Genomic DNA, 15195 nt, shown 5'->3' on the forward strand with positions numbered 1-15195 from the left:
CATCACCAGTGACTGCACAAGGGAAAGAGAGGGGCAGGAGGGGGTGAGAAACTCTGCTCTCACTCTCTGTCTATGCCTTTTATTTCTTTTTTTTTTGCCTTGTTGCAGTGACTTCCATTAAGTTCCAGAACTTCCAGTACTGTGTTAAAAAGGACTGATGAGAGTGGATGTTCTTGACTTGTCCCTGATTTTAGAGGGAAAGCAGTCATTATTTTACTGTTAAATATGGTGTTAGCTGTAGGTGTTTTGTGGATGCTTTTTTTTTCAAGTTGGGGAAATTTCCCTCTATTTTTAGTTTGCTGAAAGGCTTTTTTTTTCTTGTAATGGATGTTGGATTTTTTTTTAACATATTTATTGGAGTCTAATTGCTTTACAATGGTATTAGTTTCTGCTGTATAACAAAGTGAATCAGCTATACATATACATATATCCCCACATCTCTTCCCTCTTGTGTCTCCCTCCCACCCTCGCTATCCCACCCCTCTAGGTGGACACAAAGCACCGAGCTGATCTCCCTGTGCTATGCAGCTGCTTCCCACTAGCTATCTATTTTACATTTGGTAGTGTATATATGTCCATGCCACTCTCTCACTTCTTGTCAGCTTACCCTTCCCCCTCCCTGTCTTCAAGTCCATTCTCTATGTCTGCGTTTTTACTCCTGTCCTGCCCCTAGGTTCTTCAGAACCATTTTGTTTTTTAGATTCCCTATATATGTGTTAGCATACGGTATTTGTTTTTCTCTTTCTGACTTACTTCACTCTGTATGACAGTCTCTAGGTTCATCCACCTCACTACAAATAGGATGTTGGATTTTTATCAAAATGCTTTTTCTGTATCAATAAGGCCTGTTTTTTGAGTCCACATGTCTGATTCCAGCAGATTTCTCTTTCCAGAATGATTGTCTGTGAGAATTTCTACTTCCTTTAGGTGATCACCACCTGTGCCCAATGGTTGGGCTGAAGGCCCTCAAAAGGCCACCGCTTCAAAATAGAATAGCCATGAAAATCAGTACATTTTCAATGTCAGGAGTATTTGCTCTCAACTCCGCGAGCAGAAAGACATTAACAACACAGCTGATGCTAAACTTCACCCAGTCTTGCCTAATTTCATTTCCATGATCAGTTCCAAGAATCTTACCCTGGGTCCTGAAACACTTCACTGCAGTCTGGAGGTCTCATCCAGTGCTCAAACAAAAATACATACTCACAAAAACAAGCAGCAATTTTCACTAAAGATTGCTCTTTGCAACACTGGTTTTTCAGGGTTCTATGGTTATATGCGTTTGTGAAATGTTGATAAAAGGAGGTTAAACAGTATTGATATGCTAGTATGTATAATAAATCTCCCAAGAGGAGAAATACAGAGGGAGTTCTTTCTCAAAATTTTTTGATTATGAAAGTGTTGTATTTCAGGACATCTTCTGGGTAATGAGCTTTGGAGAAAGCTAATTTACAGGTGAAAGAAATCTAAATTCACAGAAAGAATTATATATTTTTTTTGTTCCAATGAAAAAATGTAACAGAGTCTAACAGAAAAAACTATGCCTTGGGCTTCCCTGGTGGCGCAGTGGTTGAGAGTCCGCCTGTCGATGCAGGGGACACGGGTTCGTGCCCCGGTCCGGGAAGATCCCACATGCCGCGGAGCGGCTGGGCCCGTGAGCCACGGCCACTGAGCCTGCGCGTCCGGAGCCTGTGCTCCGCAACGGGAGAGGCCACAGCAGTGAGAGGCCCGCCTACCACAAAAAAAAAAAAAAAAAAAAAAAGAAAAAAAAACTATGCCTTTTATTCTTTTCAATATAGCACATTAAAGTACACTAAGTTTAAATTTAGTGTTCAGGTTACTAGTTTGTTTTCCCTACCAACAAGATGGGGGGCTTGATTTGTATTAAAGGCCTATTCAGGGGAACCTTTCAGATTAATAGAAAAGTTTGGCCCTAATGGGTCTTGAGAGAGAAAATCTTTGAAATGGCAGTTTTTATAGTTTCAGCTTCAGTCCTCTGATTTAAAAAACTGTTTTGGAAGGATACCTCCAGTTACATTTAGATTTGATCATTTGCACTCCTTTATTTAGCTCAAGACACTGAAGTTTTGAGCAGGAGGCTTAAGTTTGGAGTATGGGTTTTGGAGTCAAACTGCCCGAGTTCAAACTCTAGTATGCTATTATACTCCTCCTCACAAGCTGTGAGACCTTGGGCAAGCCATTTAACCTCCCAGTGTTTCCATTTTTACAGTTTACAAGTACTTTCACAAAGACTCGTAAAAGTAGGGGAAATAATTTGATCATCTCCATTTGACTCCTGATGGAACATTTTCAGAATGTATAAGTGACTTGCCCAAGTTCACAGATAAATGAAGCCACAGTGACTCAATATCAGATATTCATTTAGACTTTAATACTTGGGTATTTTTCCCAGTTTATTATATGTTACCTCCCAACATCGGATAAAAATGGCATATTTGCCATTCTAAAATGGAATGAATATATAGATTATATAAGTACAACTTTGCATATGAATAAACAGGTTTAAGATGTAGTTGGGATAATTCATGAAGATTTCCTGAAGGATGTCTGCAGGAGTGTGGGAAGGTAATTAACATTCATAACTTTTATTGAGCACCTACTATATGTCACATCCTATTCTACACATTTAACAAATGATTCTTAAGCCTCTCAGTAGAACTTTGATTAGGTTTTTTTTAAGGAAGAGGAAATTAGGCTTTCCGGGATAATACAATGTTCCCCCAATACACAGAATAGTCCTTGATTGTGCTGCATGAATCTACACGTGATAAAATGACATAGAATTATACACACATCGTATGTCAAATCGCTGCTTTTGATATTGAACTACAATTATGTAACTGTTAGGGGACTCTGGGTAAGTAGGACCTCTCTGTCTTTCAGGAGTATTGGTCAGGTATTTTATAGAATGACCTTCAGTTTGGGTTTGTCCAATGTTTTTCTCACAGTTAGATAGAGGTTACGGGTTTTGGGGTGACAGACCACAGAAGTCTATACTATATTTGCAACTAACTGTGTATAATTATTATTTTGAAATAAAAAGTTAAAAAAAAAAGCATTGTTATGCTCCAGAGGGGGATTTGTAAATTTACTTAACTTCAGTCCCACAACACCCATACACACCGATTAACAAGTTTTGCGTTTAGAATGTGGATAAAGAAACTAAGCTTAACTATACGCTTCCAGCACCTCGTATCTGGCACTTCTGTTCAACAGAAAGATTTGGGGATGGGACGGGGGGCGATGTAATACGCGTGGGCTTGGGGAAGTCGCTCGGTTTCTCCAAATCCAGACTAGACGTTTTTCAGACTGCTAAGCCGAGGCCCAGACCTGAGGTCTCCTTTGCGCCATAGCCAAACCGCTGCACCGCGCTGCTGGGAACGGTCCGGGCGCAGCTGGAACCGTAGCAACGGGCCTCAAGGCGTCTCGGCCAGGTCGCACCGGCCGGGGTCCTCGCCTAGCGGAAATACACGTCCCAACCCCCCACTCTCCATCCATCCACCCCGCCGCGGCCCGGAGCAGGGGAGCTGGGCGGGGCGCAGGCTGCGGCCGCTCCCCGAGCTCGAAAAAAACTGGGACGTTGCGGACGCTTAGCTGGCCAGACCTGAGGCGCGTGGCACGCGCTAGCCCTCCCGCGCATGCTCCTCCCGCCCCGGGCCCCGCCTCTCTATCTCCCTCTCCCCTCCTTCGCCAGCCTCCCTCGCCAGCCTCCCTCTGAGCTTGGCCCCTCCGGGCGCGCGGCCGACGTCCCGCGTGCGTGCCGGCGCCTGACCTCACTTCCGGCTAACGCGCTCGGCTTGCCCCCCGGCCCCGGATGGTGACTGGGGGTGGTGCTGCACTTCCCGGGACTGTCACTGAGCCGCTTCCAGTGTGATTGTGCTGAGCGCAGGCCGGAAGATGGCGGCTGCGGCTGCGGCGGCCTCGGGCCCGGGCTGCTCCTCGGCGGCGGGGGCGGGAGCGGCAGGGGTCTCCGAGTGGCTGGTGCTGCGGGACGGCTGCATGCGCTGCGACGCCGAAGGGCTGCACAGCCTCTCCTATCACCCGGCGCTCAACGCCATCCTGGCCGTCACCAGTCGCGGGACCATCAAAGTCATCGACGGCACCTCGGGGGCCACCCTGCAGGCCTCGGCGCTCAGCGGTGAGTGTGCCGCACGCCGGGCGGGGGCCGGGCCTGCCGCGGGAGGAGCCGGGCCCCGGGATGCTGGGGAAAGAAGCCTCCCAGCCCCGGGGCTCGGCCTCCGGAGGAGGGAAGCGGTGTGACTGGAGCGGGTGGCGGAGGGCAGGGCTGGGGGCTCAGGCCTGGCTGTGAAGGGAGGCCCGGAAGCTGATTGAGGAGGACCTTAGGACTTGGCTTTTTCAGCGGCGGCAGCTGGGAAGAAAAGACGGGCGAGGCGGGGAGTGGTGGGAGTTGCCTTTCGGGCTTTGAGCGTCCGGTGTGGGTTGGTCCTCTGGGAGAGGTGAGGAGGCCTAGGAGCTCAGCACCGGAGAAGCCCAGGCCCCCTGCTAGGTCCTGGAGAGGGTGTCGGTACTGCCTTCTCTTAGATCAGAAAGCGACAGGGTCGCAGTGTTGGTCCCGACGTGAGAGGCCGGTGGCCAGAGGCGAGCGTCCGAGGCGACATCCAAGCCCTACCCTCTTGTGGAGAGAAGTAGATCCGTGTCTGTTCCTGGGACCTGCAGGTGCTGGGATGTACAGCAGGCTTCGCGCCCGGGTTGGGGGTGGGGTGGGTCTGGAGTGGGGGCGGGGAGGGAAGTAGGCGGGCCAGGTGCCTGAACTGTTCCGTCGACGACTTTAGGACTCGGGAGGACGCCATGGAAGACTAGCTCTTGTTCCCTAGGTCGGGGCTTCCACCTTCTACTCACCAGGGACGAGAAACTCGGCACCTGCGGTGTATGAGTTACAGATTTCCTTTGGGTTCCGAACTAGGTGAAACTTCCGGCCCTCTCTGCTGGTTTTACCACTGCGAGCTGAAAGTTGGGATACGGAGGCGCGTGTGAGGCTCACCATTGGAGGAGAGCAGTTCTGGCCGGTGTAAACGTTGGTCCAGGGATGGGACTTTGAGTATGCGTGAGACGAACGCTCGGTGGGCTGGGGTGGAGTGTTTTGGAATTGCCCTGGCTAGGTTACGTTTGGCTGAGACGACATTTCATTTGCGATAGAATGAGTGGCTTAATTTAGATGTTACAAATTGATATTGAAAAGTTAGTATACAAGTGAGTTAGACTCATGCACAGAGATGTAATGTGTATGACTGTCCATATTTAGCCAAGTGGAAGTAGTGAAGTGGTCTTACCCATTCACTTATATTTTAACAGAGACAAATAAGGAAAGGTCGTTATTCTGATTTACTGTCTGAGACACTTAAGAGTAAATGGGAATCTAGGTATACAAAGTTAAAGGGTTTAATTTTTGTTTTTGTGAGCATTGTGAAAGAAATGGGCTGTGTATAGCTATAGAAAATAAACCTGTAACACATCTAAAATATGTCTAAGGGAAAGTTTGTATTGTAGTCTTGTAATTTTTCTTTTCTTGGCTTGGGTAAAGTACAGGAGTGGTGTCCCAGATGTAGCAATGAGCATTTACTGCAACTTGGACATAACAGCTTGTCACTCTGTATGAGAGGGTGCTTCTTGCTAATAGTTGGATTTCTTTCCTCTTAAACTCACTTAAATATATTTCACATATGAAAAGGTATAAAGAACAATTGTGGCAGACAACCATGTATTCTCGACTTGGTTAAAAAAAAATAAAACATCACAAATAGAGTTGAAGTCTTGTGTGTCCCTCCTGGATTGCATTCCTTCAACTCTCCCTCCCCCATGAGCATTATCCTTAATTTGGTTTTATCATTCTTATACGTATCTTTATGTTTTTTATTATATACTTTATCTTTAAACGGTATCTATTACTGTCTTTCATGACTTTAAATTTTGAATAAGTGGTAACATATATACTTGAATTTTTATAAAAAGCCATATTAACAAAAGTCTTAAAATGTTTTCAGTAGAAAGAGGACTCTCACAGGGTGATTTTATATCTGGAGGCCGTGCTTCAGAAAGATTATATGTGCCAGAGTTAGTTATAAATGATTGGGGAAATTGGACAAATATGAATGTGCCTGTTCATGAAAGGGAAGAAAACAGTCACTCTAATGGTAGATTACTTAAGGAGAGGGCTTTAGATACATAATGTAAGTGTAAAGGTAGATATATAAACTACAGCACTGATTTGGGATACCTTAGTTGAGGTATGTTGGAACATTTAATTAGAAAGTATGGGATTGGATACAATGGTGGATAGCCATGCATTGAGAATTGAGTAGTATGTGATTAAAATTATGTAGAAGAGTTTATGGCAAATAAAACAAAAGGATTACAAAAAAAGTTTGAAAGTAACAATGGACAAATTCTGAAGTGTTTTCATATGTGAGAAGTGCAGTTTATTAATAATAATTACCAGAGGTTGTATAGGGTCCTGTGTGTGTCATTTCTTCAGATGATTGGGGAAGGAATGCTGCATTTTATGTTTTGCCTGGAATATGTAGGTACTTAGTAGGTTTGGCTTTAATGATGAATAGAGGGTGACAGTCCTATAAATAGAATGGGCAGAAGGTGCCAGTAGTGATGATGACCCTAACATGACCCCTCTTTCCAGTTCATGGGCAGTGAGCCACCTTCTTTTCTACCCCAGAGGAAAGACATCTTTGTTAAAGGGGATAAAGAGTCGTGATGTAAGTGGTTTAAGGGGATAGAGAGTTTTATTGGGTGATAGAGTAGTCTTATGGATAGGTTCAGTTTATGGGGTTATGGGTAGTCTGTTGGTGTTGATTGGAAATCGAAAAATGGGAGCAGGACTTGTATGTATAGGTATTCACTTGGATGGCCAAGATGGTGAATTTTAAACTACCGTTGTTGACTACTGTATATGTTTAAATTATCTGTATCTCACAAAAAATGTTTATAAATGCATTTTCTTTAGATTAAGAGTCATCAGTATATACTTAGGTTAGGCAAGTATTTGCCCCCTGTTAGTGTTTTAGAGTTAAGATTTCTGAGTCTCTGTGCTTGTTCTTTGGCCTGGCATTCAGTAACCTCCATGATCTGGCCTCTAGCAGTCTTTCCAGTCTTGTCTCCCTATTTTGTTTTGTGAAACTGGTTCATTTAATTTTCTTTCCCAACTCCAGTAGTTTTACTCTTTCTTGGAATTCACCAATTCCCTCCAGAAAATTAGACAAATCTTACCCATTTTTCGAGACCTAGAGCATACCTTTGACTTCCTGATTCTTTTAGCCTGAAGTGATCCACTGAACCCCTAAGCACATATTGTTGTATTAATTCTTATTTCAGTAATTTGGCAACTTAACTCTTTGTGGTATGTTTTCTGTCTTGAACTATTTAAATTCCATTTTATTTAGTTTTTTTGTGAGTATATGATGTCTGTTTAACTATATTTCAAACTCCTTGTCGCAAGGAGCCTTGTCTACTTGTTTATATCCCCTCCCCAGCATGCCTAGTACAATCTATTAATAAATATTTTTGATTTGGTATATGTATACTAATGAGTATGTTAAGTGGATGCTTCTTTACATATTAACTGCTAAGTAAACACGCTTTCTTTGGCTTTGGTGATTTTTGTTTTTTCTTTCTTAAATGGACTTTTTTAAAGAGCTGTTTTAGTTTCACAGTAAAATTGAGCAGAAAGTACAGAGTTCCTCTATTTACCACCCTCCCCATGAATATCTGACACACGTTGGTATGTTTGTTACAATCAATGAACCTGCATTAACACATCATTATCACCCAAAGTCCATAGTTTATGTTAGTGTTCACCCTTGGTACTGTACATTCTATGGGTTCTGACTGTATATGACATATTGTAGAATATAGTTTCATTGAAATTCTCTTACTCTGCCTATTCACCCTGTCTCCCTTCTGCTCCCTGGCAACTACTGATCATTTCACTGTCTCCATAGTTTTGCCTTTTCTAGAATGTCGTATAGTTGGAAGCATACAGTATGTAACCTTTTCAGTATGGCTTTGTTCCCTGAATAATATGCATTTAAGTTTCTTTCATGTCTTTCTGTGGCTTGATAGCTTATTTCTTTTTAGCATGGAATAATATATTCCATTGTCTGGATGGACCACAGTTTATTTATCCATTCACCTACTGAAGGACATCTTGGTTGCTTCCAGGTTGTAACAGTTATGAATAAAGCTGCTATAAATACCTGTGTCTAGGTTTTTGTGTGGACATAAGTTTTCAGTTCATTTGGGTAAATACCAAGGAGCATGGATCTTATGGCAGGAGTATGTTTAGTTTGTTTTCTTTCTTCTGTTAAAAAAATTTTTGGCCGTACCGTGTGGCATGTGAGATCTTAGTTTTCTGACCGGGGACTGAACCTGTGCCCTCTGTATTGGAAGTGCGGAGTCATAGCCACTGGACCAACAGGGAAGTCCCAGGAATATGTTTAGTTTTGTAAGAAACTGCCAAATTGTCTTCTAAAGTGGCTGTACCATTTTGCATTCCCAGCAGCAATGAATGAGAGTTCCTGTTGCTTCACATCCCTCATCAGCATTTGACGTTGTTAGTGTTTTGGATTGTTGCCATTCTAATATGTGTGTAATATCTCATTGTTTTAATTTGTAATTCCCTAATGACATATGATGTTGAACATGTTTTCATATGCTTATTTGTGGACTTTGGGTTTTAAAAATCAAAATAGCTCTGCGTACACCACTTGACCATATTGTTTATATTACTAGATATGTCCCTCTCTTTAGTTATTGTTTGTTAATGCCATTGAGCATAATAGGAAGGAGCAAAGTTTTGAGTTAAGATCCTAGTTTCTGTTTTGTTTTTTTTTTCCTCCCTGAACTGTGTAACTTTGAATTACTTAGCATTTCTTTTCCAGTTTCTCCATTTGCAAAAAGGGGGTGATAACTGTATTAATTGTGAGGACTAAGTGTTACACGTAAAGTGCTTAGAATAGTGTGTTTACTGTTCAAAACATGTTTTTTATTTATTTGTAAATCTCTTTTTTTTTTTACTTAAACCATTTTGATATTCTGTTAAGTTTTTTGAACTTAACACCACATTTGAACTTCTTAGGATTTTTTTTTGTAATTTACCACTTTTCACCATCTTGTAGAATCCATCTAGTTTTTGCTTCAGTGTAAGAGTAAGGTATTGTTAATTTGTTTAGTATTTTCTTATTTATTTAATTACTGGTGGTGGTGTTTTCTCTTGCTTCCTGAAATAGAGCCCCTTCTCTGCTAAATGTGTAGTACATTATATATATGTATAATATATATATAATTTATATATATACTTTTTTTTTCTTTTTCTTTTTGTGTATATATACATATTTTTTAAGCAAGCTTTTCTGAGGACATGTGGAGAGAGAATGGGCTTTATGTAGTCCTGAATTTTGAATTTTAGCTCACTTCCTAAACTTCCTGAACTCCAGCTTCCTCCTCATTTGTAAGTTATGATTAATATTTAATAGGATGGTTGTGAAGATTTAAGAGGTAAACATTTTAAGTGCCTAACACTGCTCGGCATATGTATAAGCAGATACACAGTGAATACTAACTCTCTTAAGCCACAGGGTGCTTAGTATTGCCGTGCCCCTCACTGTTACTTTAAAAATTGTTCACTGACTTAGTGTTTGTATTACAGAGGATAGATTTCATTAAAATGTAGATGGAAATAAAAATGTTGGTAACAAATATTATCTATATTTGGATAAATATCTTTCATTGTGTTGGTGTGGCTAAATGTCAGAATGAAGTCAAGACTGTTGTATTACTAGTTATGTGTGTGTGTATACACACACACACATATATATATACACATATGTGTATATATATTTTATATATATATATAAACATATATATATATATATATATGTGTTTATAAAAATATATATAAATTTTTTTCTGTGGAAAAAACCCAAATGAACTTTTTGGCCAACCCAGTAGATTGTTCATGCAATATATGTACATGAGTAAATGAAGATATAGATGGGTATTAATCAATGAGTATTGTAGTATATGTGTAAGAGTAAGTTACGTTTCTTCAGTTTCTGAAGTGGGTTACAGATCTCTGTCATAGTGAAGAGGAGGAAACTCCAGAGTTGCTCAGTGTTTTTAGACAATCATTCTAGTTTTATATATATTTTTAATGGATATCTCCCCTTTTCCTTTTCTGAGACATTTAGTTTTTGGCTGTCCTGGGTCTTAGTTGTGGCATGCGGGACCTTTCATGGCGGCGCTTGGGCTCTTCGTTGTGGTGTGCAGGCTTCTCTCTAGTTGTGGCGCGCAGGCTCCAGGGTGCATGGGCTCTGTAGTTGTGGCGCGTGGGGTACAGAGCACGTGGGCTCTGTAGTTTGCGCCATTCAGGCTCTAGTTGAGGTGCGTGAGCTCAGTAGTTGTGGCGCGTGGGCTTAGTTGCCCCGTAGCATGTGGGATCTTAGTTCCCTGACTAGGGATCGAACCCGCATCCCCTGCATTGTGAGGCGGAATCTTTACCACTGGACCACCGGGGAAGTCCCTAAGACACTGACTTTGATTTGACTTGAGAAGTTTGTACAGTGGTCATAAATGAGAAAAAAGATCATTGTACTCTACTCCAGTTGTAGTGAAGTTCAGATTGGGTGAATTTTAATCGATTGATTGATTGTCTGGTATGATGACTTCTTGTTCAGACTTAGAACTCAGAGGTACCTGTTCGAAGAAGTCTTGGAATGTAGAAAACTAATTAGGTTAGCTTGCATAGTCCTCACGAAATGAATTTTATGGATGACACTCATATTTATCATCTCTTTAGAGGTGGAAAATATTTTTCTTACTACTTCTGAATTCGGTATGCATCAGTCTGGGTAAAATGCAACATCTTCCTGTAGATCTCAGTTTTGGAAATTGTAAATGATACAGATCACTATGTCCTGACTAATTTTGGTGCATGAAGCCTTCCTAGTCTCAGTTATAAACATGGTATAGAGTTGGGGTTTCAGTAACCTTTCAAGATAGTTGTCTTCTGGATACATCTGAGTTCCTTATAAAAACTTAATTCGGCAAGTATCTTTGTGGGCTGTGACTACGTACTTTGGCTCTGTTTCAGTTGACTGACTTTAGTAATGCTACAGAATGACCTATCTTATGTCAAAGATTTGGTGTTTTATTAGCAAAACATTTTTCTGTAATTAATTAGAGTGAATTAATATTCTTAAAAAATATTTTGCTATGTTTTCAAGATCCTCTATATCTACCCAAATTTTTACATTTACCTCCCACATTTTCCTAACTATTCAATGTTCAAAGATGGCTTGGCTCTAGGAAAGAATTTACCTAGTCTTTGTTTCAGTAGTGTTAGACTTATTAATGAGAGGCAGTATAAGAGATCAGCCTCTGGAACCAAATAGCTTGAGCTTTAGTCTTGGTTCTTTTCGATTTTGAAGTTCATCAGGAAGATGAACATAATAATACTATCTACCTCATAAAGTGGTTGTGAGAATTAAAATGAGTCAACATATGTTAAACATATAGAATAGTGCCTGGTATATAGTATGTGCTCTGTAAGTTGTTCTTGTGGTAGCAGTGGCTGTTTGAAAGTTTGCTGAGTGTAGTAGATGTTTGTACTATAGATACTCTGTTGAAATTGCAGTGTTTTTTTCTTCCAGTTTGCCACGTATGTGGAAATGTGACCACTGAAATCGAATAGACATAAGAGCAGTAATTTTGTATTACAGGAGAGTAAAAAAAAATTATGTAAGTTAATTGATTTTGGACTTGAAATTGTTAAAAGAGCACAGTGATGTGAAGAGCTGGTTGATTGGTATTCATTTACACACTTATTGAACATGTGCTAGTCATGGGGGCACAAAATAATTAAGGCAACATTTTGACCTTTGAATGCATAGAGGAGGGAGTTTCTTCAACCTGAGGAGAATAGAGAAGGCTTCTCAAAGGATGTTGCCTTTATGATTGATTTGGGAAGATGAGATAGTGGGAGGGATGATCATCTTAGGCCAGGGTACTTGGCTTATGCAGAGACATATTGGTCTTTAAAAGCATGGTAGGGACTTGCCTGGTGGTGCAGTGGTTAAGAATCAGCCTGACAATGAAGGGGACACGGATTTGAGCCCTGGTCTGGGAAGATCCCACATGCCGCGGAGCAACTCAGCTCGTGCACCACAGCTACTGAACTTGTGCTCTAGAGGCTGCGAGCCACAACTAGTGAGCCCACATGCCACAACTGCTGAAGCCTGTGTGCCTAGAGCCCGTGCTCCACAACAAGAGAAGCCACTGCAGTGAGAAGCCTGCACACTGCAATGAAGAGTAGCCCCGGGGCGTCCCTGGTGGCGCAGTGGTTGAGAGTCCGCCTGCCGATGCAGGGGACACGGGTTCGTGCCCCGGTCTGGGAGGATCCCACATGCCGCAGAGCGGCTGGGCCCGTGAGCCATGGCCGCTGAGCCTGCGCGTCTGGAGCCTGTGCTCCGCAACGGGAGAGGCCACAACAGTGAGAGGCCCGCGTACTGCCAAAAAAAAAAAAAAAGAGTAGCCTCGCTCACAGCAACTAGAGAAAGGCCGCGTGAAACAACAAAGACCCAACGCAGCTGAAGAAATTAAATAAATAAATAAATAAACAAATGGTAAATCCAGGGAAGTTTTGGGGGGAAGACGAGTTGGGGTTGGATGGTTAGAGTTGAAGCTGAGAGATTGGCAAAGACAAGAACGTAATATGTTTTGCTAAAAAGTTTGGAGTTGATATCAATGGTAGGGAGCCATTGTAGGTTTTCACAGAATCACAGTTGTTTTTTATTTATTCATTTATTTATTTTTAACATCTTTATTGGAGTATAATTCCTTTACAATGGTGTGTTAGTTTCTGCTTTATAACAAAGTGAATCAGTTATACATATACATATATCCCCATATCTCTTCCCTCTTGCATCTCCCTCCCTCCCACCCTCTTTATCCCACCCCTCTAGGTGGTCACAAAGCACCAAGCTGATCTCCCTGTGCTCTGTGGCTGCTTCCCACTAGCTATCTATTTTACATTTGGTAGTGTATATATGTCCATGCCACTCTCTCACTTCCTCCCAGCTTACCCTTTCCCCTCCCCATATCCTCAAGTCCATTCTCTAGTAGGTCTGTGTCTTTATTCCCATCTTGCCCCTAGGTTCTTCATGCCTTTTTTTTTCTTATTTTTCTTAGATTCCATATATATGTGTTAGCATACGGTATTTGTTTTTCAGAAAGAAAGATTCCAAGCTAATACCCAGTTGTGAGAAGTGATGAGAGCTGCATCTAAGTTTGAGAGGTAGAAACAACATAATTTGGTGAACGTGGGGATGAGAGGGATTGACAAGGTGAAAATTACTCATACTTAGCTTTCTACTTTGGGTAACTGGATGAATGAATTAACCTGAAGTACAAGAAGTACAAGAAGGTGTGGTGAGTAGCTTTTGTTGGCAAATGCTGAGGAGCAAGAGGGACATAGTGATTTCAGTTGTGTTACTTTTGAGGTTCTTGAAGGACATCCATGTAGAGATGTCCAGAAGACATTTGGAAATTCAGGGTTGAAGCTTGAAAATTTGGGAATACAGACTTGGAAGGCATTGGCATTTATAGACAAAGCCTAGTCTAGTGGTTAAGGATATTGGCTCCGGAGCCAGACTGAGTTCCAGTCTATGATTTATCACTTCCTAGCTGTGTCTTAGGCAAGATGCTTAACCTCTCTCTCTGCACTTCATAATTAGTACCTAACTCATTTGGTTTTTGGAAAGATATTAAGTAAACTAATGCATGTAGACATTGCTTGGCCCACCGTAAGCACTCAGTAAATGTTACTTTTTGTATTGGTGTTTTAAATTATATAGTTCATTTCAACAGGTGTTTGCCACATGGGGATAATAAGATGAATTGTAAGTCCACTCTCCTCCCAAATTTGGAAAGCTTTCTAAACGCAGTGACACCTCAGTTGAGACTTGAAAGAAATGGAGTTAGCCAGGCAGAGGGAACAGCATGAGCAAGAGCAGAGGCATGAAGCAGGTAATATTTGTTATAAGCAGTTTGGTATCAGAGTGCAAAGCATGAGGAAGGGCGTGATGGGATAGCCTGAGGATCTTGGACTTGGCCCTCCTGGGCTATGGCTCCCATATTTTTCAGTTGAAGAACTCCCAGTTTAAGGTAAAAAATGTAGGGCCCTATTATGATAGGTATGTTTTTAGTATTAGTTAATTGAGAAAATATTGCAAAAAGCTGCTACTTTTAAGTAATTTTTATTTTAGACTTATTATTGTCTGTGTAATTTGAAAAATACTACAACACGTAATTTGAGCTTTCCTCCTTGCTGGCTTAACCTTGAAATTTTTATAGGGGGGAACAAGTCAGTTAATACTCTTCTACCTGCCCTCCGACTTCAAAAATTTTGTTGTTATCTTCTCACTTGGTCTTTGTGGGCTTGTTTAGTGCCCTCTTTAGTATGTCTTTCCTGTCTTTCTGTGGGAGCATGGGAGGGAGCAGAGGTAAATGTGTGTGCATTATATCCTTGTTTAACTGGAAATCTGTAGTTGTAACTGTACTTAAGTTGTTGAACATTTGGAAATCTATCCTTAGGAATGTTCTCTATAACTATAGATAGAATATAAACAATAATAGATTTCTGTAATGGAGTATGTAAAAATAGTGGGGAGGTCGTGGGAGGTACCTCTCTGATATGTGCATTGTACTGATCATAGCCTCATGCAAAGGTGGGTGCATTTGGCAAGACACTTCTCTGGGTTACCATCTCTAAAATGGGCTAACAATTCTTGCCCAGACTACTTCATTATGTGATATGATAATGAATGTAGAAATTTTTTGTAAATTGTACTTCAAATGTGAGGGGTACAAAATAGTTAAGCCAAACTCTGGTATAGAGAGGAGAAAATGGAGGTACAAATGACAAAAAGAATAAGTTATTTGCTATATAAAACAGTCTGTGACAAGGGCAGTGCTCCTAAAAACAAGTAATTGTGCTCTACTTGAGTATGTTAAATCAAGGATGTATTTTAGAGGAAATAAATATTCTTACTTTTTAGAGGAAATGATTGAAATGTTAGAGTAGGGCAGGTAGAAATGTGTTGTGATTTATCGTGGGCACCAGGAATTTAAATCTTTATGATTTGTTTC

The 15195-nt window shown here is 41.3% G+C and overlaps 1 protein-coding gene across 15 annotated transcripts in view; it reads left to right on the plus strand.

Moving 5' to 3' along the window:
* Positions 1 to 3729: 3729 nt before the first annotated feature.
* BIRC6 (baculoviral IAP repeat containing 6) overlaps positions 3730 to 15195 on the plus strand; it is a 246461-nt gene continuing 234995 nt past the window's right edge. For 9 of the 15 annotated variants that reach the window (XM_032652164.1, XM_032652166.1, XM_032652177.1 and 6 more), the window contains exon 1: positions 3745 to 4159. In XM_032652164.1, the coding sequence (XP_032508055.1) occupies positions 3919 to 4159 (241 nt within the window). In that variant the 5' untranslated portion in view covers positions 3745 to 3918. Of the gene's footprint in view, positions 4160 to 15195 lie in introns of all 15 variants that reach the window. The other 6 variants (XM_032652176.1, XM_032652174.1, XR_004352692.1 and 3 more) reach the window with 5 other exon arrangements.

Source organism: Phocoena sinus, chromosome 13 (assembly GCF_008692025.1).
Source record: "Phocoena sinus isolate mPhoSin1 chromosome 13, mPhoSin1.pri, whole genome shotgun sequence".
Classification (NCBI taxonomy): domain Eukaryota; kingdom Metazoa; phylum Chordata; class Mammalia; order Artiodactyla; family Phocoenidae; genus Phocoena; species Phocoena sinus.